The sequence below is a fragment of the Leguminivora glycinivorella genome, chromosome Z (genome assembly GCF_023078275.1).
Source record: "Leguminivora glycinivorella isolate SPB_JAAS2020 chromosome Z, LegGlyc_1.1, whole genome shotgun sequence".
NCBI lineage: Eukaryota > Metazoa > Arthropoda > Insecta > Lepidoptera > Tortricidae > Leguminivora > Leguminivora glycinivorella.
In genome coordinates this window covers 21162443-21189296 of record NC_062998.1, presented here as the reverse complement: position 1 = coordinate 21189296, position 26854 = coordinate 21162443, and the positions used below count along the sequence as shown (strand labels likewise).

The 26854-nt window shown below is 38.0% G+C and overlaps 1 protein-coding gene across 1 annotated transcript; it reads right to left on the bottom strand.

The window, feature by feature from the left end:
- Window positions 1–1910: 1910 nt before the first annotated feature.
- LOC125241601 (DNA polymerase alpha catalytic subunit) lies at window positions 1911–25062 on the bottom strand. The gene is given in 11 exon segments (XM_048150159.1): window positions 1911–2189; window positions 2464–3876; window positions 3879–4889; window positions 4974–5103; window positions 5330–5584; window positions 6224–6415; window positions 22333–22929; window positions 23518–23754; window positions 23837–24021; window positions 24675–24872; window positions 24963–25062. Coding segments are annotated over 11 exon segments (4461 nt in total). The 5' UTR covers window positions 24979–25062; the 3' UTR covers window positions 1911–1962.
- Between the last annotated feature and the right edge of the window lie 1792 nt (window positions 25063–26854).

Genomic DNA, 26854 nt, shown 5'->3' with positions numbered 1-26854 from the left:
TAACCACCCAATGTCCATATCACACAAATATGCGATGGAAACTGACTTTTTCTCCTTGCGTTGTCTAGGGAGGCTACATTTAAATATGAAACAATTCTAAGAACATCTACAGGACCAAAACTTTTTACTATTTGGCTTGGCACCGACTTCAAACATATCCGTCGGTAACGCGTATACTTAAAATACTGATAATATTTTATTTCTTCCTTTTTGAAGTCAGTTGTATTTTTTTGTAAAAATATATTATCATATATGTAGAGGTACAGGAACCATTTTCTACAAGGCCTCTTTTCATATTTCTCGTTTCCATACATTAGTGAATTTTTTTAGAAGTGAATCACTATAAAAATATTTGCTTCCATTAATGGTAATCTTATAAATATCCTAACCACAAAATTAAAATTTTGAAAAAACTCCTGACCGCGACATAGTGGGCCGATTTTCATGAAACATGGCTAAGAACACTCCTGACTAATTCAGCTTTCAAACAAAAAGAACTAAATCTAAATCGGTTCACCCGTTCGGGAGCTACGATGCCACAGAAAGACACACACACACACAAACAGACAGACAGACAGACCGACACGTCAAACTTATCGTTTCCCGTCGTTTTTGCGTCGGGGGTTAAAACACAAATATGCACTCTTTAACTTTCTCTTTCTCTCATGTGAAAAATAGTGAAATCGCAACCGAGCGCTTAATCATACCGTGTGTGGTATCAAATTAACGGACTTTTTGAGTAGTTTACAAATATATAACATATAATAGGAATTTTTCTACTTGGTCTAACAAAGTATAAGAAAATGTCCAGAAGTGGTAATAATTGTGACGGTGAAGGATTGTTTTCAAAAAATTGCCAAAAATGTATAATAGAAATTTATAGTCACTAAGGCATAAGAGCAATTTTAGTAAACGTTGCAGACTAATTTATTACGAAAATAACTTCTATGTGATGTAGATTTTCAAAGAAATTGTCACTTAATTTTAGGTAATTTCTGAAAAAAACTTAATTCGTCTTAGCCTCGTTTACTCTTTTCCAAAACCTTATAATTAAAATGTAGTCTGAGAAGTTTGTTGTACAGGATATACGTATTATAAATTTACCAGTTTCAGTATTCAACATTTTCCAAATTTTACAAATAAGATCGACAAATTCAGAGCTATACGCGGGTTTTCCTAAACGTGCATCAGATAAAAATTCATAATTAATTTAGTGAGTCAGTTTTCCAAAATCCAGTCTTATAAGAATCGACATAATAAGATTCTCTAATTGAAACTTGAATTAAATACAGAGTGGGGCCTGTAACAAAGGCGAAGAATTGAACTCTAGGCTATTCTCCTTATACTGATCAACATTTGTTCGGCGACTTTTAAAAATAACTTGTATTTTGATTTTTATCACCCTTGAAAGTTTTTTCTAAGAGGTAATGTATTGCGAATTCTGTTAAGTCTAAAGTGTGACAGACAACGTCAATGACAACAATAATGGCGTACATTGAAGCTAATATTTATTTTGATTGAAAAATTAAAAATTTAAAGACTTTATAATTTTTAAAAGTCACTGAACAAATGTTGATCAGTATAAGGAGAACAGCCTACAGTTCAATTCTTCGCCTTTGTTACAGGCCCTGTATATCTGTTAGATAACGGAAAGTGTAGTATTTCACCAACTAAAACTATCAATTTTACATTATTTTGACGTTTTTCTTGAAAGCAGCCTTAATAACAGGCAGTATTTTAGTATGTAACTCTAACTACATAGTACATTAATCATTCAATCGTGGTTCTAGACCATAACAACAACTGAATTTTGGAAACGTTATTAGAGCGAATTAAACGTATACTTACAAAACGTTATAAGTACGTGAAACGTATGTTAATGTATACTGAATGAAATGAGTGACCATACGTATCTACGAGTAAGTTTATTAAATATATAAATCGAAAAATACCGGGTGTAAACTAGTAAGAGCCTAACTCCATGAAAGCGTCTATATGTTCAGTCTCCGGGAGGATGTCGACCTCGGCGGGCTCCGCCGTCGACCGGCAGCCGAGTCTCGGCTCCACGCTGAAGAAGCGGAACAGCTTGGCAAGGTTTATTATGGAGTAGGCCGAGTGCGCCAGCCAGTCCTCAGTCATCTCTTTCAGCACTTGCAGAGCAGAAGCCACGTGCGAAGCGACTCGGACCTCTGTAACAAGAGTGGACGTTACTCGCAAACATTGTACTGTTAGTACCTACCGCTGCCGGTTAATCATACAATTTAAGGTCAACGAATTGAGTGGTCGCGTTTTATAAAATACCTGAACTGGCTGTAAGGAATTTGATCCATAAAAGGAGGCAAATAGCGATTTTATTTTGCGGGCTAAATAGACTATACACTGACATTTAATATACTTAGTGCATGGGAATTATCCTTTGAAGAGCATAAACACAAATAAAAAAAATACTTTTGATCAACTTACTTGAGTTATTGCTTCTGTTGAGGTCGAAGAGGAAGAGAAAGAAGTTAATTTGTAGATAGAGGTCTTTCTCGGTATATTCTCTGAACATGACGCCCTTCTCGCAGCGCGGACAGAGCGGGAAGCCGGCGGCGAAGGCCTGCGGCAGGCGCGGCGAGCGGTGCGCGCACGCGGGGTCCTCGCAAGCTAGCCAGCCGCCGTGGTACCGCGCCGCGCTCGCTCGCAGCTGCGCGCTCAGCGCGTTCTGCACGCTCGACAAGTAATCTGACGGCTTCAAGCTGCATTTTGGGTTTTGGCAGCATTCCATGAATGACACGGTCTCCTTGTCCATTTTCACAAACGATTCCCTGATTTTATTCTCGAACTTGCAGCTCTCTCCGACGCAAGTGAAAAGGAAATCTTTACAATGTCTATACTTTTCTTGTTCATTTTCGAGTTCGTAGGTGTCCGCCTGAGCGGCTTCCTTCTTGACGGCTTGCCTGTAGCCCGAGGGGTCGAGGCCGAGGCAGCCGGCCACGCGCGCCGGGTCCACGCCCTCGATGGGCTCGCAGATGCGCGAAATCACCGGGTGAAGCTGGTGTGCCAAGTAGTACTGGTAATCTACCTTCAATTGTTCACTACTTTTGAGTTCTTCTATATGGTATGCTCTTTGCGTCGCAGAGTTCGTAGTTCCGTCTTCGCAAATAATATAAGGAACGACATCGCCTTTTTTGAATCGTCTACTATTTTTCACATTAAGTCTGAGAGCCACTTGGACGTGCGGTTGATTATGTTTGTCAGCATATTCGCTAGGATTTTTCGTCAGCTGCTTCGTTATAGTCAACATAGAGAGTGGTATTTTTCCGCCGACGAGGTCTTCCTTCAGTTTGCCGAGGTGGGCCTGTATGGTCTCTAGGCGGTCGTCGGCGGTCTGCTCCGACAGGATCTGCGCGAGGATGAAGCGGCCAGCCTCGGCCGCCAGTTGCGACCAGTCGCGCCGCACGATGTCCAGACCTTTGTGTTCTTGACTCATTACATATTCTCCGCTTTTGTTTTTACTAATTACGACCGCTGCGTATTTTTTCTTTTTTAATAGTAGCAGGTATCGAAACACACCGTCAATATCTAACTCGATCTGTTTGTACTTTTTGTTAATCTCTCGTTTCAAATCGTTGCCGATCTTGAAAACGTAGTCGTAGTCGAGGCAGTTGGTGTTGATCATCAGGCTGTCGGTGTCGCCATAGACCACCTCGTAGTTGAGCTTGTGCACGATGTCCTTGGTGTTGAGCAGGATCTCGCGGCCCTTCAAGGTGACGAGCGCGGCCAGCGGCTTGGCGTAGAAGCGCGAGTGCGCGAACCCCAGACACCCGTACATGGAGTTGGCCGTCAGCTTGAGCGCCGTCTGCCGGATGTTGTACTGCATGTACTGCTCCGGGATAGGTCACTCGCCTTCATTAACTTTTTTACTTCTCTTCTACTTTCTACAAGCTTACGAATTTGCGTCGGTAGAACGCCGAATTCGCTATTAGGTCCCGGCAGCACTAGATTGCTTACGTCGTCATCGGGAGCGGAAGTGTTTTTCCTTTTTATTGTAGTAAAGCAAATATTGTACTCCTGTATAATACTGGGATATAAAGAATTGAAGTCCATGAGCAGAATGAGCTTGTCGTAGAAGCCCTTCTTAGGGTCGAGTACCAGGCCGCCGGAGTAGGCGGCTTTCTTCTTGGGCTGTTTGGCGGGCGGCGCGTCGGCGTCGGCGGCGGCGGCGGCGGCGGCGGCGGCGGGCGCCTTGTCGGGCACGATGTACTCGCGCTCCGTGAAGGCGTGCAGCAGCAGGAACTCGTTGCGCTCGGAGCGCCCGCCCAGCAACGTCCGCGACATCACGTTGCCGGCTATTTGCGTGATTTGTAAGGCGAGCGGAATCACGTTCAGTTCGCACATCATCTTGAGGATGTAGGATGCGTCTTGCATACTCAGCGACACTAGCTGGAGGAGATCAGCACTGTTTTCGTAATATCTGGGTAAATCTTCAAGGGCCACGTCGACCCGTTCGCCTTCGGCCATTTTGAGAACGTTTACACAGAGCGTATCCATATCGAAACTCCTCGACGAGATGAGTTCCATGGCAGAAACTTTAATGTCGCAGACCAGCCGCCCCAAAAAAGCGTCTTTACTTGCGAATTTTCTTTGTGGCGCCGTGGACCTCTTTAGTCGTCCCAAACGAGACCAATTCGGTATATTTAGGTCCAATACATTCCCTATTAATAAATCTTGTTGGAAACCTTGTAGATCGTGGCCTATGACCAAATCGGGATCTAATTTCCAAAATTGCACCATGAAATAGTTTAGCAGTTCCCTCTCTGTATCGCACTTGGTCAACTTGGTGGACTTGTACTGCGCCAGCGCTTGCTTCAGGTCCATGGGCCACAGGTCGGCGCACTTGGTGACCACTGCAACAGAACACCACGTTACACTCACGAGTCACGCTCACCCGCTGCATTCAACTCTTGCGCCAACACACATGTGATACTTACCACAGAAATGTTGCTGGAAAGGCGGGTTCGGTGGTGGTTTGTGTACAGGAAAGTTGTTATGTACCAAACAACTTAACATTAGTATTTTTTGTTTCCTAGTTTTTTCATTCATAACTGTTCTCATGTTAATCTGGAAAAAGAGTATTTTTTCAATCATAAAGTGATAGTTTAAATCAAATAATAGTAATCAAATATTACTAACCCTAAAAACTAAAAAGAGGAAGAGTTGCTATAATAGGACGAATCTTAGACTTGGATTTCATGCACTTTGAGTATGACCCCAATCACCGCTAAGTTTTCAAATAAGACCCTACCTCTAGTAGGTACATTAGTAGCTTGGTAGTCAATATTATTACCGTGCATGTGACTATTGGTGGAGGTTCCAGATCCCCAGTCCTGATGACGCTTATATTTTCCATTTTGTCAGTGGCCCCCTCGAGCTTGCACCAGGACACCTTGGCCTGCACGGCGCTGCACTGCCGCACCTCCAGCCAGCACGGCCCCTTGATCTTCCTCTCTAGCAGGAAAGTCTCCAGCGAAGACGTGTTGCAGCCAAAAATATGTGAGAACGTCAGATACTTCTTGCCCGTTGGGGGAGCAGGAAATGCTGCCTGCAAATCCGATACAAACAAATGCACACCGATTAATACGGACAATTTACAAACTTTACATTACTACAACAATCTTTTTCAGTACAGATGTTGTTTTTTTACGCAATAGTGCGAGAAGTGGTTCATTATATAAGTATGTCAGGTCGAAACTTCGGAGGGCCATCTGTACTGAAAAACGTCGTACGATACATGTGCGAAAAGGAAATTCGTAACTCGTGTCGATTTAAAACACTACCTTCATTCGTGTTTTAATTTATCGTCACTCGTTTCGAACTTCCCTTTTTTACGCACTTGTATCGTAAAGTACTATTTTTTGCGGGCTTTTTCACCACACACGTATCGACTATAACGTGAGCGACGCGTCATTGTTAACCTTGTCGAAATACATACAAGGTTGCTATAGAGCTGTAGCCGCTGTCAGTTAACGACATGAGCGGTCAGAGGGACACGCTAATAATACTCCCACTCAAGATGATAAAATCAATCCCTACCAGCCATGCAGGGTATTCAAAATAATAAAAAAACAGTATAATGTTAAAAAGACATCCCAAAACCAAGTAAATTGAAATGGTACCTGCATGCCATCGTATGATGAATGAGTGTAGTAGTTAAGAGATGTAGTAGTAGTAGTGAACTGACCGAGTATTTGACCTGGAGGTAGTCGGAGAGGGCGGGCACGTCTGGCAGGCTGAAGGCGTAGCGGCGCGCCACCTTGCGCGACTTGAACTCGGGCAGGCCCAGCGCGCCCGCCACGCTGCTGCTGAACTCCTCGTACACGTCCGTCATGCTCACCAGCTGCTCGGTCGCCTCCAGCGTGATCGGGTCTACTTTCTGCAAATATTTATTTATTATGCTCTCAATAGGCTACACGACCCTTTTTAGGGTTCCGTAGTCAACTAGGAACCCTTATAGTTTCGCCATGTCTGTCTGTCCGTCCGCGGATAATCTCAGTAACTGTTAGCACTAGAAAGCTGAAATTTGGTACCAGTATATCAATCACGCCAACAAAGTGCAAAAATAAAAAATGGAAAAAAATGTTTTATTAGGGTACCCCCCTACATGTAAAGTGGGGGCTGATATTTTTTTTTCATTCCAACCCCAACATGTGATATATTGTTGGATAGGTATTTAAAGTTAAAAAAAAAGTGCGTCCCCCCCCCTCTAACTTTTGAACCATATGTTTAAAAAATATGAAAAAAATCACAAAAGTAGAACTTTATAAAGACTTTCTAGCAAAATTGTTTTGAACTTGATAGGATCAGTAGTTTTTGAGAAAACTACGGAACCCGCACCCGCCCGCGCCCGCGCTGTGTGTGTGGATGTACATTATAAACTGGCTAACACAACGCGCGGCGGGCCCGCAGACGCACGCACCCGCCCGCGCCCGCGCTATGTGTGTGGTGCGCTTTAAAGTCTGTCTTATATGATTAAGTACTGTCCAATTAACCGAAATGAAATATTACCATATTTTATTATGACCTAAAAACAGCAAAAAAAAAATTACTTTTACGTAATCAGGCGAAAACAACACAATCATGTATATATACTATAGATTATCTGTGCATCAGGTCATTCTATTTGAAAACAACATTTTCTGACTTTTGAGTATGAGGCATAAAGTTCATTATGGCAGTGATTGTTTTGACATGGAGTAAGTTCGAATTCGATAACGTCTCTACATCGCTGACAGCATTTTCGGTGGCCAAAAAAAATATTACACACATTTTTAATCGAAAATACGTAGTCATCATACACTTTTAATACCCAAAATCTATAAATATTGTTTTTTTTTATGTCAAATACTACAGAAGACAATCATTTATTGTGCCAATTTCGATATGAGTCTAGTAGCCTATTACAGAATACACCAATCATCAAATAGGACGCTTCAATAATCTTAGCAGTACTAAATAGTGCATGGGGCGACTAAAGCCTCGAATCAACGCCCGGCCGTGGCTAAGAATCTCGGTTCAGTTGAAAATAAGTCCAATGAATTGTCATTGCCGTCATTGGAAAATACCTATAGCTACTGTTAATCAGCACTACAGCTCCGACGGAGTTTACGAGGACGGAGATTGGGATTTGGAACAGGTGGCACATTGGTGGAGTTATCTGGGAAAGGGTCACTCATGAACATTACAGAAATAACATTACTAAATATGACTACATCTAATGTGGCTATCCTATCATTTTTTATCCTAAATCCTCCGATTAGAATTACCACATTACTGTACATTACCTATTAGGTAAGGTACGTACAGTAGGTACTAGTTAGTGATATAAAAAATTTGACAATAACTGCATGCCTAAAAAAGCTGAGACAGTTCCTATGGTATTATCAAGGACGATTATAAAGGACCAGCAGAGTCCATACTAAATACCGTACCCCGTTGGCAGCCGTAAATCTATGTCACTAGATGTCACTAAGAGTGTCATTTGAATAAAAATGTCGTTTTTTTTTTAAATACGCACGCGGTAGTTCAACGGCATTACAAGTGATACAGTGAAAAGTATATAGATGACGCTAGGGGCCCGTGTCATGTTTCAGTCCCTGTTTACAACGCAAACCATCGTTCTTATTTTGAATTATGACAATCATGCAAAAGAGTACCATACTGTCAATTTTCTATCTCTTTCATTTTGAGCGTGACGTCAATGATTAGTAATATTACTTTCAATATATTTAAAATTTAGATTTTAATGAGGCCATTTCGAACGGTGTTTATGATAGATATCATGTTGACAATCAATCTCCTGACCGTCTCGCTCATACCAATCCTATCCTATATTTGAACGAGTGCGACCGAAACAGTTGAGTATTATTGAAGATTTTTGAATGTCTAAAATCTTATTGGTACTTAGTTGTCGAAAACCCGCTTTTTCCATAAAGTGTTGGCGCGACGTCAAGTGGGTGATAGGCGTACGAGCAAGTACGCGTTGGATGGTCGACTACTATGCGCAGCGGTTTTTACGCGTACTTACGGTGACACACAATCGAAAAAGGTGGTCGAGCCATAAGTACGCATACCTGCTCGTGTCGTACGTTTATCACCCATTTCAGACTGCGTTTCGATCGGCGTTTAGCGTCAATGATTATCAGCTCGGCTTCATGGCTTTACGAACCTTCGAATATGAAACTTATAAACTTCTTTGTACACAAGGGTATAAAGAAGTTTATAACCAGGTGCTCCATGACACCATTGCACCAATCTGTCGCCAGCACCGCTACACTTCAACGGCCAAGTCACACAACATCCATACTAATATTATAAATGGGAAAGTGTGTGTGTCTGTTTGTTTGTCCATCTTTCACGGCAAAACGGAGCGACGTATTGACGTGATTTTTTAAGTGGAGATAGTTGACTGGATGGAAAGTGACATAGGCTACTTTTTGTCTCTTTTTATATCCCCCCACTTCCTTAGAATGGAGGATGGAAGTTTGTGGAGAGATTTTCGAATTTAACGCGAGCGAAGCCGCGGGCAAAGGCTAGTTAACTATAATAATAAAGAAATCGCAGTAAGGAACTTTATGTAGATTTCATTACTTTTTAGAGATAAACAAGCAGCTCCATCGAGACGGCTATTTTTTACAGAATGTTTTTGGTGGGATATACATAGGCATAGGTATATAACACTAACAAGGTATCTATTGTCTTAGTCCGTTTTCACATTATCCGATCCGATATCGGATGTCGGAAGGATTTAAATGGAAAAAATCCAAGATAGCGCCTGTAATGTATGGGGTATCAGTCCTACATCCGATATCGGATCGGATAATGTGAAAACGCATTTAGTCTCATTAATTATTACTTATATCAGAGTTTCACTAATTATTTCCTTTTATTCATTTATTATCTCAGTTTAGGTTTATACGAGTACCAAACGAGTATAGTATACGAGTAGAAAATATATTACCAAAACAATATCTACAAACTATCATTAATTTATTATAAAAACGTAATCCAAAGTGCCACACCTGGCGGCCTAACTATCGGCGTTGTGTCCAAGACGAAGCCTGACCGACGAAGCTAGCAAGTCTCTCTACATGTTAGCTGAAATACTGTCAAACCATTCACTGTGATTACTCAGATTATTATAAGCAAAATGATCTTCGAATGAACTTTCTGGACAATTGAGATGCATGGGCGCAGTCGAAACCAGCTCGCCCCTTCAGCCGTGTCCCGTTGAAAATCGGAAAGATTCTTTTCCTTAGCACATTAAATTTAATGTTTACAAATTGGATTCGCCTTCTGTCACCTAAACTGGTAATTTTATGTATGAGGTCATTGGTCATACAATTATTAATTTATACAGTTATTAATTCTGTATCTCTACTCGCATTGCTGCTGCGATTCTAAAATATTTAATATCCATATATTATGAATATTCAATAAATCATACAATGACATTTGTGATGTGACATGGATGTCAGATGTCACTGGATGTCACATCTGTTGGCACAATGATTGCGTTTTGTTGAACGTATTTGAGCTCAACATATAGGTTTATTATCACTAAGTATATTATATTAATGACAACGAAACGGATGTGACATTTTCCTAGTCCACCAACGTCATCTAGTCATTTTATTTGGCAATAGTTAGACAACATGCGAACAAACAAAAACTAAGCTTTTTTCAGGGGTACGCTTTTTTGTATGGAGAAAGTTAATGTTGAATTACTTAATCTAAATAAGTACTTAGTACTTAGCGTAAGTCTGGGAACTTGTTTGCAATACCCTACTGGGGTCCATGAGATTCTTTATAATGTTTTGTAACAACTTTTTACCATGCTGCAATAATAGTATATTGTGCAACAAGGGAGGTAAGAGGGATTTTGTCAACGAGTGTAATAACTCGCGACAGCCGCAGGCTGGAGAGAGTTAAAGACACGAGTTTACAAAATCCTTAGGTACCTCCTGAGTTACACACAATATTTTTCATCACATTTGAGAGGAAAACACAGAGAAAAAAAATCATAAGGCAAAACCTTCAATGAATGGCGGTGTTGTGCTGCCCGTTGCTATGGCAACGCGGTCAAGCGCAAATCGAGATGGACGTCACAATTTCCTGCCAGATTGCAATTTATAACGATTTATCAACGTGAAATTTACAAAATAAATGTAAAACACACTGAAATAATTGTAAAACATAAAAAAAATGCATTTTTCATACCGTATAATATTTTTTTATAGCTTAATAGTCAAATTTTAGTTGTGCAAAAAAAATCCTTCGCTGATTGAAACATCCTTTGCCTATTGAACGGATTGTATTAATTTTTAAAACTAAATCCATTACTCCCTTGGGAATAAAATAGTTCATTATTCTTCAGTACACGTAGACGCAATGAGACCTTTAAACAGCAAATGTGATGAAAACGATATTATGATTATTTATAATTACTTAACACGTTCGACGCCGGCAGCGTTTCACTAAGCCCTTTAGCTATGGCGGGCGTAATTATCGTAGTCACATATTTGTGTTACTGGCATAGGAATAACATGGTCACAAGGTATGTGTCAACTGGCATAGTTCAGAGGTAAATTACTAAAATGCGATTATTTTGATTTCGCGGCGTCAGTCATCTCTCTGACGTGCTGTGGGATGGTGCTAATGCTCGAAAAAGACGGAAAAATAGTTTAAAACTCACAAAATGGAAGAAAACCGTAAGTAATTACTTTATCACTCAGTGTTTCTCAAACTTTAGCACTAATGAACTCAACATAGATTATTATACACATAGATACTTAGGAGGCGGCCGAAAATGTCCATTTAAAAATTGTGACTGATATATCGATTATTTTTATATATAATAGGGAATAATTACTGCTATTATAATTTAAGTTATTAACATTTGTCAAAATTTCTCATATTTACTGCCTTTTAGACAAGTTCAGTACCCCAAGTATAGGGTTTGCAATATCCGCCGATTTTTCGGATCCGGATATTTCGGATCTTAAAATTTGCCGGATCCGGATATTCGGATATTTAGGATAAAACGGATCCGTGTTGAAATGGTCACTTTTTATAGGGGTTTCGTCAAATCTAAGCTGCTGTTACTGAAATAAAATGATTTAAACTCACAAAAAGACATAATAAATATACGGACTTTTAACACAATTGTGTCGCTTAACTTCAACTCGGATAAATCGATTCGGTTTTAAGGATGATTACAAAAAAAAGCAGTATGGATTTACTAGAGTTTGAAGTTACAAATTCACAATGAATGTCACTCCCATTCTACAGCATATAACATTAAACAGTAGGCCAATATTTTTTGTTTAACATACATAAGCTAATGCAGGGTAATTTAGTGTTGTTCTAGTGAACCTGTTCTAGTACCTCCGTTTTCCTGGGGCGTCAAATATCCGTAACCACAGCCTATAATGATATCCATGCAAAATAGCAGATGTAGGAAAAAAATTTAAAATAATATAATTTTATTGCGTTGGACCCGGGAGTGTCAATATGTATGTATCTAACTATCTACACAAAAAGTATTATGGAGGTCCACTCCAATCCTTCTGGTGTAGGGTTGTAAATAGAAAAAAAACCAAATGTTTTTTTTTTCAGAATTATGAAAAAAAACATGAAAAAAAACCGAGCACCATGGTTTTTTTTCTAAATGTGTTTTTTTTTTCAGATGAACAAATAATACGACAATAACGGTTTTTCGTGAGTTGTAACGTGTTTCAATAACAATAACGTACATTTTAATTCAATTAACATTCAGTATACAAACGTTTATTGGGGAATCCCCGATGTTGCGTGTAGCGTAGAGAGGCGGTGGTGTTGCCAACAGTAAATGGTGATAACTATCAACTACAGATTTCGTAAATGTAACTTTTATAAGACCAGAAATTATAGGATTTGATTAAATTCGTTTAATAGTTAACATTAAGTCTAAAAAACCGTATAAAAGTATAACTATATTGCAAATTTTGAGATTTCGTACTTTAGAAAAAAAACATACTCCAGAAAAAAAAACTGTTTTTTTTTTCACGGTTTTTCTTCATGTTTTTTTCAAGCCAGAAAAAAAAACCGTTTTTTGCAACCCTATTCTGGTGGTTTGGGTGTACTAGTTTGCCTCCCATCTCATTAAATACAAAAAAAATTGGATCTGAAATGAGCTAATAAAATGATTACGTATGTAATTACATAATTACCTCCATGATCTTTAATTAATCACTAAGCTAAAGAACATCCATGGCAAACGTTTCTGCTTTATAGAAAATGAATAATTTATCGTTATTCCTGCGGGATACATCTAGTTAGTAACGAAAAAAGTTTTAAAAACTATGGTTTACTCCGTTTACTGTTCATTTTATTTTTTAGTTTGTTAACATTAATACGTATAGTTTTATGGATTAATTGCATGGCGTAATGTACCGAACCTAACCTAGCTTGATATTCTGTAGTATTTGAATTAAACAAATGTGAATAAACATTTTACGCGACAAAATACAGGGAATAATTCATAAATTTCATTCGAAAATTCTTTCTGGTGTGGATCGATGCCCATGTTTAACGGATCCGTATTATCCGTTTTATCCGGATCCGATGAGACCTCGGATCCTGATCTCAAATTCAACGGATATCCAGATAATTCGGATATCCGGATCTCAAACCCTATCCAAGTACTAAGAAAAGTTATTACCTAAATTGGAAATTAATTGTGATAAAAAAGTTCCATAAGTTTAGTCAGTAAAACTGGCCTAAACACGGTTTATTAAAATCTTAATTATGTTACAATCGTACGAAATACTATTAATATCGTACGTAATACTATTAATACAAAATTAGTACTAAATTGTTGACTTATTTCATATTGGCTGTGCAATTTTCATTGGAACTTACTATAGTAAGTTCCAATGAAAATTTTGAGAACCGCTGAAATCTGTCTTAAAAATGACACATATTTGTGCCACCCGGCACTGTATAAAGGTAATCTTGTGCAATATCAAAAACTTACAAATTTTGAAACCAAAGCGTATTTAGATTTAATTTTGAATAACATAACTGTATGTTCAATCATTTTTTATTTAATTTGAAATTTGGCAACAAAAAGGCTCATAAATTAAAACACACATATGTGTCACAGGCATAGGAGTAAGGATTTTTTGATCACAGACGCTGTGTCACCGGCGTCGAACGTGTTAATTTACTAGTCATTTCTAGTAGGGACAAGTGTCGTAAGCAGTGTAGTAATGAATGAGTATACATATAGTGACACATAGGGTTCAAAAGGATAATATTAATTATCAATGATAATAATAGGTCGATAATTATCAATTGATAATAACAAACAAAATGAAGGATCTCAGTCGGCATTTAGAACTAATGAGCAGCATCAAAGCCAATGGAAATAGAATATACTCAAATTATCTTTTTCTACTTGTCGATGTCGACTGTAATCTGTCAATTAGGACACCACAGACTAAACTATAAGTGCTAACTTTTCAGTGTTGGATACTCTATGGCAGTTCCGACTCAATTATAATAAGCTCATTATAGTTGACTTTAGTTAACTGTAATAATTTCAAAAATAGAACTTCATACAATTTCTATACTAATTTGCGATACCTGGCAAATTTTCCTGCATCTGAAACACATTTTTTTTTCTGTCGCGTGATCGGCCAATCAGGGACGGTTATTACAAACAATTGGTTGCTAGGTAATTCGATGTTGATACAACGGTGAACGACTCTATCCCTGGACTCTATTAACATTAATTTTAACTTGCATGAATGATATTTCCGTCCATTGATGATGAAGATGATGACTCGTAGAAAAAGTATTGTATACAATAGTGATATAATTAAGCTTTTCACTCTCGTACCGTACTATTAGGCCACTCAGCAAGCTTCGTGGCCTAAACATGGTACTCGACTGAAAAGCTTTGTATTATATCACGATTGTATAAAATACTACTAATTGATATTGTTGGATATTAAATTTGAAAAGTTATAAATTCTATTTGGATTTATCTTGTGTTAGAATTTGCTAAGAAACAATACCTAGCCTATGTTTTTCTCATGAAAAAATGTAATATGTGGATTTCTTATACACGTGATAATTATCGGATATGATAATTTCGAACCCAGATAGACATATTTGACGCTTTGGCTATCACAAAGGTCAGTGCGGGCAAGACCGACATACTTTATTTAAAATAAAGTTTGAGTGGATAAAACTAGATTATTAAAGTAGTCTGGAGTGATCTGCATGGTCCTATGGGCTAGCAAATTTTATATTCTACACAGCTTTTATAATACTTTGGTGAATGAAAGTAAACTTATGTGATAAAAACACTTTTTTTAAGGCTCGGCGGGTTGACCATCCCCACGCGCTGAGTACGGAAAGACCGTCTAGTCCTCGTTGTCGCGTAATTTCTTATGGAAATAAGTATAAAAATCATGTTCATTGTTATATTCTGTAATAACAAGGAGTAATGTAATAGATATTAAAACAAATAACGTTGATATTTTCAACATATCAGCATTTTTCTATTTATAAGGCAAGACCGTCATATGCCCCTTAAATGTGGTTGATAACCTTCTTTTTTCAGGTCCAGAACTCCAGACACAAGCAAAGCCAAAAATTATACTTAAAATTAACCTACAACACCCGTTTAAACTCGACTTATTTCCCATAAAGTCTAAAAAAGCTGCCTTACTCTTATATCGTCTTTCCGACTAGGCACAATTTCGAAGTTACATATTTCAGGACATAAAACAGTAAATTGAACGCGTTTTAAGAGCATCAATTGTACGAGACAGGAAGAACGATTATTAAATTAACACGTTACATACATAATGCACAAATATTCCAATTGCTTCTATTTTATTTTTATTTTTTGCGTAACCTTGTTGAACTCGATGGTCGAGTTCGAAACACGAATCGTTTTTTGTTAACTAGTGTTCGTCCTAGGGATATCTATTGAAGACCAATGGATTAAGGATGAAAAACTGGTATACCTTCGGAGGTGTAAGAAGTGATAGACATATAAATACAAAAGTTATATCCAGTAGACGGTCTTTCTGAGTAGACGGCCTTCCCCACACTGACCTTAATATAATTGATTGTCACTGTACAGGCAATTACACCTTTGCCCCTACATTTTCAATTATTTTTTAAGTGTTAGTGCGTTTTCACATTATCCGATCCGATATCGGATGTCGGACCGATCCTAATCCAAGAAAACCTAACAAATTGCATAAATAAAAGTCTTAACGAAGGTGTTTTTCCTGACAGCCTGAAATTAGCCAAAGTGTCACCAATCTATAAATCTGGTACCCAATCTGACCCAAATAACTATCGCCCGATTTCCGTTCTCCCAGTAATTTCAAAAGTATACGAAAAAGTCTTATATAACCGTATTAAAACATATTTGGACACTATACATTTTCTTCACGAAAAACAATACGCGTTTCAGCCCCAATCAAACACCCTTTCGGCAACAATTGATATAGTAACAAGACTCAAAGTAGGGAATGCAATTACCGGTCGTTTTTCAAAACCGGTAATTTACCGACATAGCGTCGCAAAAACCGGTAAACCGGTAATTTCCCGGTTTTGATTTTATTTCATGAAAAATCAATATTTTCCGTCAAAATCAATAATTAAGTAGTTTTTTTAGTAGTGTTAATTAAACTACCACTTTCAAAAGACAAATATGATTAATGAAATCTTGAAAAAAGCCGGTTTTAGGACTTTGTTACAAAAAATAAATACATTTTAGATGCTAAATCTTACAATTAGCACTCATCTTCGATAAAATCAATAAAGACACTAGAAATTATCATAGATTATTCATATAAGTATCACGTATTTGTAATTGCGTAAAGGACAACTACAGGACCCTGGTTCTTATATCCCACCAGAAACGTGCTGTGTTACACAGCAGATTATAATATGTCACATGCTGGACTGGCAGATCCCGCAAAAACAGGCAAGTTTCGTCAAGGGCAAAGGTGCAAACAGATCCTAAATATACGTCCATTGATAGAGATGGTTTATGAATTCAGTACTTCGATGATCCTCTGCTTCATCGACTATTGCAAAGCCTTTGACTGCATCGTTTTGTCATCAAGCATTTGGTAGCTTTCATTGAATTGAAATTCCGTTGAAAAAGGAAACTGAATTAGCAGAGAACCTTCGAGCCCTTTTACTTTTGTAAAAGGTGTTGATAAGATTACCCGTCACCTGCCTTCGGTGAATATGTCATCAGAAGAGCCTGCGGAAGCTGGGAGGGAAGAATCATCATTGGTGCGCACCAAAATAACGAATCTTCGATAGGCAGATAACACCAAATTTCTGGCCGCCAATGAAGCGGAAATGGTTGACAGCACTGGTAAAATGGAACGCATCAGTCTGGAAACGCATCTCAAGATTAACCACAGTAAAAACCAAGCTCATGGTGGTGGATTGTGGTAGGTAGATACAACACACAGATGCTCTTAGGCCAGTAACAGTAGATGACTTCATATACTTCGGCGCAAACATCGACAATATCGGTTCTTCTGAAAAAGAAAATCAGAATACGCATAGGAATGGCCAAAAGAGTCCTAGCTACAAGGATTATCTCCATAAGTCTTGGTTCCTGAGAACCGTATGTCTCTAGAAAAACCAAAACCGGATTGGTTTACGCTCTAGTCTTCTCCATTTTCATCTAGTCTCAAAAAGGCTGCAACCGCATTGAGATTTTCGAGATGCGGTGCTAGATGAAGATTTTGCAAATACCCTGAATTGCCTTCCGTACAAATGTGTCTATCTTACGCGAATTGAAAATCAACACCAGGTTATCAACCATCTGTTTACGTAGAATTTTGGAGTTTTTGGAGGGAAAAAGGCCACAACCTTGAGCAACTAATCATTACTGGCAAGGTTGATGGCTAACGATCCAGAGGTCGCAAGATGGACAGATGAGATCCTTTCTATTTCTTTTGAGGCTATTGTTGTTTTACTTGTATATTTTCACCAAATAAACGTTTTCTATTCTATTCTATTCTATCCTCTACACCCAACTTCAGAACCGGAACAGAAAGTCAGAATAAAACTGATTATATTGGGACTTCACGACCCTCAGCAATGAAGATACCATGGCGAGGAGGACCCGGATCTTATTAAAGCTAATCAAATATTTAAATAACAATGAGTGAATTAATGGTCTTATTCTTCATTCGGGGTCTAAATTTGGAGTTTATAAACCCAACTGTGGATAGTGAACTGATTATCCACAGTCCAAACTAGTTGGTTTTATAGAAATCAGGTTTTTTTTTATCTTGGAATCGACTATGCAGGCACGCACAGTGCAGGCAACAATGCACGGACTCTAGCCGCTGCAAGAGCATGATGGATCTCCATACTCTCCATACGCCACGAAACATGTCGGCAGACATAATTGTACTTAGTACGTTTATGAAACGACAACCAGTCATCCCTCTCGCGCGTATTGACTGTCGACGTATTACAGTGAGTAAGATATAACAGACATGTTTTCAATACCACAATATATACAAAAAATAAACGTTTTCATGTAGAAAACGAATTCTTACTAAATAAAGTGATTACCAGAAGTATCTACAAATGTTTATTTACGAAGAAACAGCGACAGAAGTGCTTTTTGTAGTAATTTTAAATTTCGGTAAAAAACCGGTTTTTGAGTATATTTACCGGTAATTTACCGAACCCAAATTTGGCAAAATTACCGGGAAACCGGTAAACCGGTTTACCGGTTTGCATTCCCTAACTCAAAGTTAACATAGATAATAAGCAGATCGCATTGGGCGTTTTTATAGACTTAAAAAAAGCATTTGATACCGTCAGTCACAGCCTATTAGTACAAAAACTACGAGCAATTGGTATTGCTGGTACAGCATTAGATATACTTAAATCTTACCTCACAAATCGACGCCAAATAGTCAAAATACAAAATTATCAAAGCCAAGAAAAAGCCATATCGTGCGGTATCCCTCAAGGCTCAATTTTTGGACCGTTACTCTTTCTTATTTATATAAATAACCTAAACGAACTTAGCCTTAAAGGTGATGTTACACTATATGCAGACGATACTAGCCTCTTTTATTTTGGAAACTCAATCAGTACTGTTATAAACGATGCGCAAAATGATTTGGACCTATTAAATGTTTGGTTTCAGTCTAACTTATTAACAATCAACAGTTCAAAAACGAACTTTATCATATTTGCAGCAAAGAATAAAAAAATACCGGAATTTCCACCTCTTAAAATTAATAACGCAGTCATTCAGAAAGTAGACAAGGAGAAATATCTAGGATTAATACTGGACAAAAATTTAAATTGGAAGCCGCATATTGACAAAGTTAAATCTAAACTAACATCATTAACCGGAGCCTTGCGGAACTTTGCAAAAAATATTCCAACTCAAGTAAGGTACACCATATATAACTCACTTATAAAACCGCACATAGACTATTTAATTGAAGTATGGGGTACGGCGGCGAAAACTAACCTCCAAACTCTACAAATTGCGCAAAATAAACTTGTGAAAGTGCTATTTCAATATAATTATTTAACACGAACAGAAAACATTTATAGTGAAACGAAACTGTTTAACATAAATCAAACCTACATATACTATAATTGCCTATTAGTAAGAAAAATACTTAACAATGATATAAGAAGTCAATTAAATTTCACTAGAAAACACCATGTGCAAAAAATAAAATTACGTAATGCCAATGACTTAATTTTACGTCCGTCACGAACAAACTATGGACGTAAAAGTATTCTCTATGAAGGTGCTCAATTATTCAATAAACTGCCAAAAAATATTAAAGAAGCAAAATCAATGCCACATTTCAAATCCTTACTTAAAATTCATATTTTAAAACATGTCTAGATGGTTAGTTTATATAATTATAATACCGTTTACGTAAAAATATTTAATACGTGCCTTTAACGTAATTAACACAATTAAAATAAAACAAAATAACGATAAAATACCTATACTGCTACTCAAAAATATGATTTAAACAATATTGTTCTTAATATATGAATATAAAATCCAACTACGCTCAGCGTACGCATGCCGCATCTATTAGTAGCCTTTCCGTGAACCAAATTGTAAACTTGTTTTGCATAGCGACTTGCGCGTTATCGACTCATCACCGGCGCCGCCCGCTTTGCGCGCGGCCTGTTAGAATAAGCATTATTTTGTATAACTACCTCTTTTAGTTTAGTTAAATTAAGTCATTAAGTTTCTTTGTGCGCTCTAAACTAAATTTATATATTGTTGTATACTAATCTCGTTAAGTGAATTGTATGTAATTCTTATGAGATTAAATGATCTTAAACCTATATCCCATACATTACAGGCGCCATCTTGGATTTTTTCCATTGAAATTCTTCCGACATCCGATATCGGATCGGATAATGTGAAAACGGCCTTATGGCTCGTCGATGATTCCGCCGACGTCAAGGTTTAGGAAGGCACGAGTTTTACGAAGACAATTGCCAAGACAAGATTTGGTTGACCATCTTTACATTTTAATACAGTGTAAGTACTCTATCACATAAAAAAATGTGCAAATCTTGGACAGAAACAAGTCAGCTGCGATTTTTATTGCAACTACATATTACTACGAATACATAGGCGACTAAACGCTAACGGTACCAAATAGCAAATATACGTTGAACTCGCAGAAAGCACACAGCTGTAAATTTTCGAGAAACACCAGGCACGGAACTTCGGGAATAATTTGAGTTCACTTGTATAATTTGGTTTAGAACCATTATTATTACTAAACCATCTCATACCTTTACCCAGAGATTTATGAAAATATTTCGGGGATCTCGGAAACGGTTCTAATGATCTCGATGAAATTAGCTTCATGTCGAAACATTGACCTGGCTATGTAAATGTCTAGGGTCCGGAGTAGCGGTGGCAAATTTCACACAGAAGGTAATGGAGTTGTTATTTCAATATTTTTTTTTAAGATTGATTAAATAAATTATTAATTTACCTAAAGTACTTAGTAATGGTACCTACTCGTAAATTGGAACTATTGGATGTAAGTACTTAAACTTATTTTCATAAAAACAAGCATTTCTGAGTTTTAATGTTATTAATCACTATGACTATAAAATATGGGTGCTAATGCTTTTAACATTATTGGAGTGATGTATTATGTATGTGGCATGAAACCTTGAAGATAAAGAACCAGGTGGAGGTGGTGAAAGAACCCGGCTACAAACAAGTGCCTAAAAGATAATTATGTACACAATCGCATTGCGCCGGGCAGATTCTTGATATGCATGATGCCAGATGGCGCTACTAGTCGAGGAATTCACTCGATTAGGGCCGAGTTATGAAGGTGTTAATCTCATTAGTGGTTCAAGCGAAGGCACGGACACCTAAATAATATAGTTATGAGCACTAAATAATTTTTTGCGTTATTATAAATGTGCTATTCCCAAGCCAATGGTCATCATATTGTCAATCTAATACTCGTAGGTAATATTCGTATTACAAGCAAAGTTATTTGTTGTAAGGTATTGGTAAGCGACAATATGGTACGTTTTATTTAAGAATGTTACCAACATTCGCAATGCGTGGCCTTGCTTTATAAATAATTAGAAATATACAGCTTAGCAGTTTTGTGCATCAACATAAATTGAAATTGTTTTACATACTAACTTTATAATAACAATTACAAAAAAGGAGTAGATACCTATTACCAATTCATTATTATTTTATTCCTAGAAATATTATTCCATTATTGAATAGTTTTGTAGAAATAGAAAGACAATGTTATTGAAACAGCCATCAAGGAAAAATGCGTACACATACAGAGACAGATAGACAAACTCAGAACCCTAATAATGGCAACAATAAGTATATGTACCTATATCCAAATATTTGGCTACTTGCATAAAATAACAAGTTTAAATTAGGTTGTGTCCATGTAAATAATTAAATTGGGTAGCTCTATAAAGCTTTTACTTCATTGGCTTTACAAAATATTACCACAGCCCCGCAGTAATGCAAAATTAATAATACATTTTACTCTTAATGGTCCATAATTAATATTCAAGTTGCATGTATACAACTTAAATTTGGATATTATGCTCTAAAGAAAAATTTGCAACTGTATGTGTATATGTATAGTAAAACAGTACAAAATCTTTACAAGTTATGAAGGGACCAAGTATCATTTTCACTCACTCACGTCACTTTATAACCTCAGCAATTCCCGAAAAGTTTGTACATTTGGATCACATCTCCGATTTGAATAAAAATTGGTAGGCTGATAGAGTCCATGATGCTGAGCAAGATCCACTAGGTTTCCCAAATTGTCCCAGGTTGATTGTATGAAACTTTCCTTTTTTGTTACCGAAAATGTATAGAAATCTGGTAACAAAAAAGGAAGGTTTCATACAAACTACCAATTTTTATCAAAATCGGAGACATGATCCAAATGTACAAAATTATCGGGAATCGCTCACCCACTGAGTCACTTTATAACCTAGTTAATTAAAACAGAAATCAATCTTAATACTTGGTGCAGAATATGTATTTAGTAATTTTTTAGCATAGTAAAGTTTACAAAATGTGGAAATGAAAAAGCCTGCATGGCTTTATGGTAAAAAAAACTTCTGTTCCACTAATGAACAGATAAAATACAGTTTTTGCAAGCTAGACTGACTGAAGCCATCATATAACTTTTAATATGAATACTATTTATAATAAAATAATAATATACTCACATATTCTCTTGGTAGAAGGAATAGCTGTCGATTAATATTGTTCACCACCAGACAGCAGGATACAGTTCCTGCAGACTTGTTGCCGGGCTTGACATACACGCGCCCAAACAGGTACACAACCCCGGGCTTGACATAGCGGTCCTCCCATGCATCCAGCCAGTAAAATCTAAGTATTTGCTCCCCATTCTCATTTGTCTGTAGTGGCAATAACCCATCAGTTTGGACAGATACACTGGCTTGGTTGTCACCCATCTCATTCATCCAGTTGTTAGATAATTGTTTGAGCTTCATAGGGGAAGTTTCTTCCTTTGTAGTAGAAAAGATTTCAAATTGCTCAGTAAGGAATTCATCAGCCACATCAGTAATGGTGGCAGCCGAACTGGAAATACTATTTTCTGCTTTTTTTATAGCATCAATGTGTGTAGGTAAAGCATTGTTATGAAAATCATCATCAAAGTTAATATCTTGTGTTTCAAACTCTTCAATGTTTTGTGAAGCACTGTCATCCAATTCTTTTTTAATATCTTTCTCAATAGTCCACTCCGGCTTACTGTATACTGTTTTTTCATTTGACTTGGAACCCTCACTATCTATGGCCTTGAAAACATAAAAAATTACAATTACATAAGATCACCACCAAATATAACATTATAATTAAAAGGAGTAATTGAAAAGAGATTTCTGCTTTTTTAATCCACAGCCCATAGGGTACAAGTCACCCGCAATAACATTTTACACATTAAATGCTGAAAAAATATGTAACATTATCTGGGTAAAGGGACCTTATTGTCGATAGCGCTTACGTTCCGCGGCGTCGTATTTGTACACGAACGTCGCTCATAACACCGTAAGTACGTTCCGCGGCGTCGTATTTGTACACGAACGTCGCTCATAACACCGTAAGTACGTTCCGCGGCGTCGTATTTGTACACGAACGTCGCTCATAACACCGTAAGTACGTTCCGCGGCGTCGTATTTGTACACGAACGTCGCTCATAACACCGTAAGCGACATCGACAATAAGGTCCCTTCACCCAGATAATGACACATATGTGTTACTCTTACTGTTCTACTAAGATACTTTTGCGGCCTTCCAAAAGTATAATCTTTTTGCAGGTTACTGGGCCAACTGCACCAAGAGCAAAAAAAAAATCATGGACAACTATTAATAGGCAATGTACTCACATTGTCATCTTTCTCTGTTTTTACTCCAAGACTATGCTGCTTACTAAAAATATTAGAAGTCTTTTTCACTGAAGAAGACAGATTTTTGAAATAGTTCTGAGCATCTTTCTTGCTAGAATTCACTGTGACAGACTTCTGGGCAATCAGAGGTTTGGGTTGGACAGCTGCTGAGGCTACATTGCCATCCAAGTCCGACATAATATCTGATAAAATATTATCTTCTGATATTTTGCTGTCCTATAAAAGAAAATCATAATTATATACATTTTTTCTGTTTAATTAAAGCAACAGATTTAACTACAAAGTATAGTCATTGTACCTCTTTTTTCTTAGTTGGCATAGCCCCCAGTAAGTTCCTTATGTTGCCTTTGGCCAAAGGGGCTGCCACTCGAGCCTTCCGTTTCTGACCACGTCCACTTTCTTTGTTTGTGGATGATACATAAGTGTCATCAACATCATCATCATCAAAAATTTCACGGCCATCTTCTACATATCCTGTTCCATCTGGTAAAGCAAATCAATAAATTAGTGGTGGAAATGTCTTCTTAACCACTCAGATGGTTCCAGTAGCTAGAGTGACGAGCACACCTCTGAATTGCTTGCAGTAGCTGTGGCTACATAGCGGAGTATTGATATGTTTGATTAATTTAATGTCCAAGCAATTTAGAGCACCTTTTAAGAAGATCCAAATCACGTGAGTAGTTATCAACCAAAATGCATAATGAGATGACAAGTGTGCAACAAACACATATTAGATTTTCGCTACATATAATGAATACCCTGGTTGTCTGGAAGAAATCACTCTTTAGCGGTAAGACTGCCTGTTGTTTACTTTTGTTCGTGTTGCTTCCTAGTTTTATATTATTATTGTATTTTATCAAGGTGTGCAATAAAGAGTATTTATTTGTATTGTATTGTAATGAATATTGTAAACAATCTATGCCTATTCCAGGATCCATTATGTACCTATTCACTCAAATTATTGAAATTCTTTAGTAGACTAATAAAACCATAATTATGACAGCTAGTAACAACAGTTACCAGCTACATGGCAGTGTTTATAACATACTGGTGTGCTATTAAAGATTCAACTAAACTACTTAAGCCAGAAAAGAAAGAGATTCTCGTGGAGCCGGGACACGGCCAAGCTAGCTCACCGTCCTCGATCCAGTCGTCCTCCTGGCGGCTCTGAACGCGCGCGCTGTACTCGCGCTCGTCCACCGTGTCATAAACGTTCTCCATGTCGTCCACATCGTACTTATTTTTAGAGCCTTTTCCTTTCAAATTTTTTAGCTTCTCTAGTGCCGATAACCTTCCGAACTTATCAGTTTTCTGACGTTTAGCCCTTTGTCCAGCTAAAAGTTAAACAAGGATTACAGTTAGTTAAAAGTAAAACACTTTTTATGTCAATACGGAGAGTTATCATATCTTATTCTGATACTTACCTAAAGATTCCGCCATATTTTAAAATGTTATTAATAAACACACTTCATTCGTATAGTATTTACAATATAATTATACAGGTAAAAGCTTTTCTGAATCGCGTGACGCTGACACTTCACGCTAGTTTTTCTATTGAATTTGACATTTTAGATTTGGATTGGCGCGAAAACTTTTTTTTAAGTGCTTTAACATGCTTCACATGCTTGGTACATGACTTCTAGAACTATTAGGGGTGTATCAGACATATCTTTCGAGCGTAGGTTGGTCTTAATGATTGCAATGGTAGGATGGTAGGATCCACTGTTAAAACTCACGCGCTAGCTTCTATTGGATACTAAAACGGTCAATTCGATTACTAAATTGAGAAATCTCATAAGAGAAATAAATTATCTGCAAATCCAATTTGTTAGTATACTCTGTCAGTAAATAAAAACAAAGAAAACTATATCCATCCTATTCTTTAGGGTGCTAGAGAAAAGGATACCTATAGTTTTCTTAGTTTTTTTATTTACTGACAGGCTTGTTTGACAGAGTATAATAGCCGTATCAGATTACCGCGTCGTACCAAGGTCGGAGCAATGTTTATCGATACAGTAACATCCAAGTAACATGCCTGGCAAATCACGAAACCTCTCAAAACTAGTGACGAAAAAAATAGAAATAACTAGCATATATCCGTCCCTTTTCAATACATTACCTAATTCATAAAAAACATTTTGGGTTAAATATGATTATGGCCAATTCCAGGCTGCGAAACAGCGCCATCTAGTTTAAGGCTCCCCACAGACAGTCTTAAAAATTCATAATCTTAAAAAAAACTTGTATGCAATCTGACAGTTCAGATCTGTCAGTGTCTTGTCAGTGTCAGTTTGAACTGTCAGATTGCATACAAGTTTTTTTTAAGATTATGAATTTTTAAGACTGTCTGTGGGGAGCCTTAAGTCCCATACATTTCAGGGGACGCTTTTTTGTATGGGTTTTTTCTGTCCCGGTCAACGAGGACGATATAATATATCGTCCTCGTTGTTCTGCGTGGGAGCACTGTCTGTCCGTAGCTCTCAGCTTTAATATACACTTAAGCTAGGAACACACTACGCGGACGTCCGTCGTGAATCGACCGCGGACGGGAATCTGGACAATGGAAATACACATAACCGTGCAAACTATCGGTCGACGGACGTGGACGTGGCCTTGAGCGCATGGACGTCCGATCGAAATCTGGCTCGCTGGATGTTTTGTTCCGTGCACACTGATCGGTCGCGGCCGCGGTCGATTTACGACGGACGTCCGCGTAGTATGTTCCTAGCTTTAAGCTAGGAACACACTACGTGGACGTCCGTCGTAAATCGACCGCGGACGGGAATCTGGACAATGAAATTACACATAACCGTGCAAACTATCGGTCGACGGACGTGGACGTGGCCTTGAGCGCATGGACGTCCGATCGAAATCTGGCTCGCTGGATGTTTTGTTTCGTGCACACTGATCGGTCGCGGTCGCGGTCGATTTACGACGGACGTCCGCGTAGTATGTTCCTAGCTTTAACCGTGCAAACTATAGGTCGACGGACGTGGACGTGGCCTTGAGAGCATGGACGTCCGATCGAAATCTGGCTCGCTGGATGTTTTGTGACCGTGCATACTGATCGGTCGCGGTCGGGAATCTGGACAATGGAAATACACATAACCGTGCAAACTATCGGTCGACGGACGTGGGCGTGGCCTTGAGCACGTGGACGTCCGATCGAAATCTGGCTCGCTGGATGTTTTGTTCCGTGCACACTGATCGGTCGCGGTCGCGGTCGATTTACGACGGACGTCCGCGTAGTATGTTCCTAGCTTTAACACTCCAACTTCCCGGGCCGCTGGCGCGCCTTTCTTTATATAAGATGTAA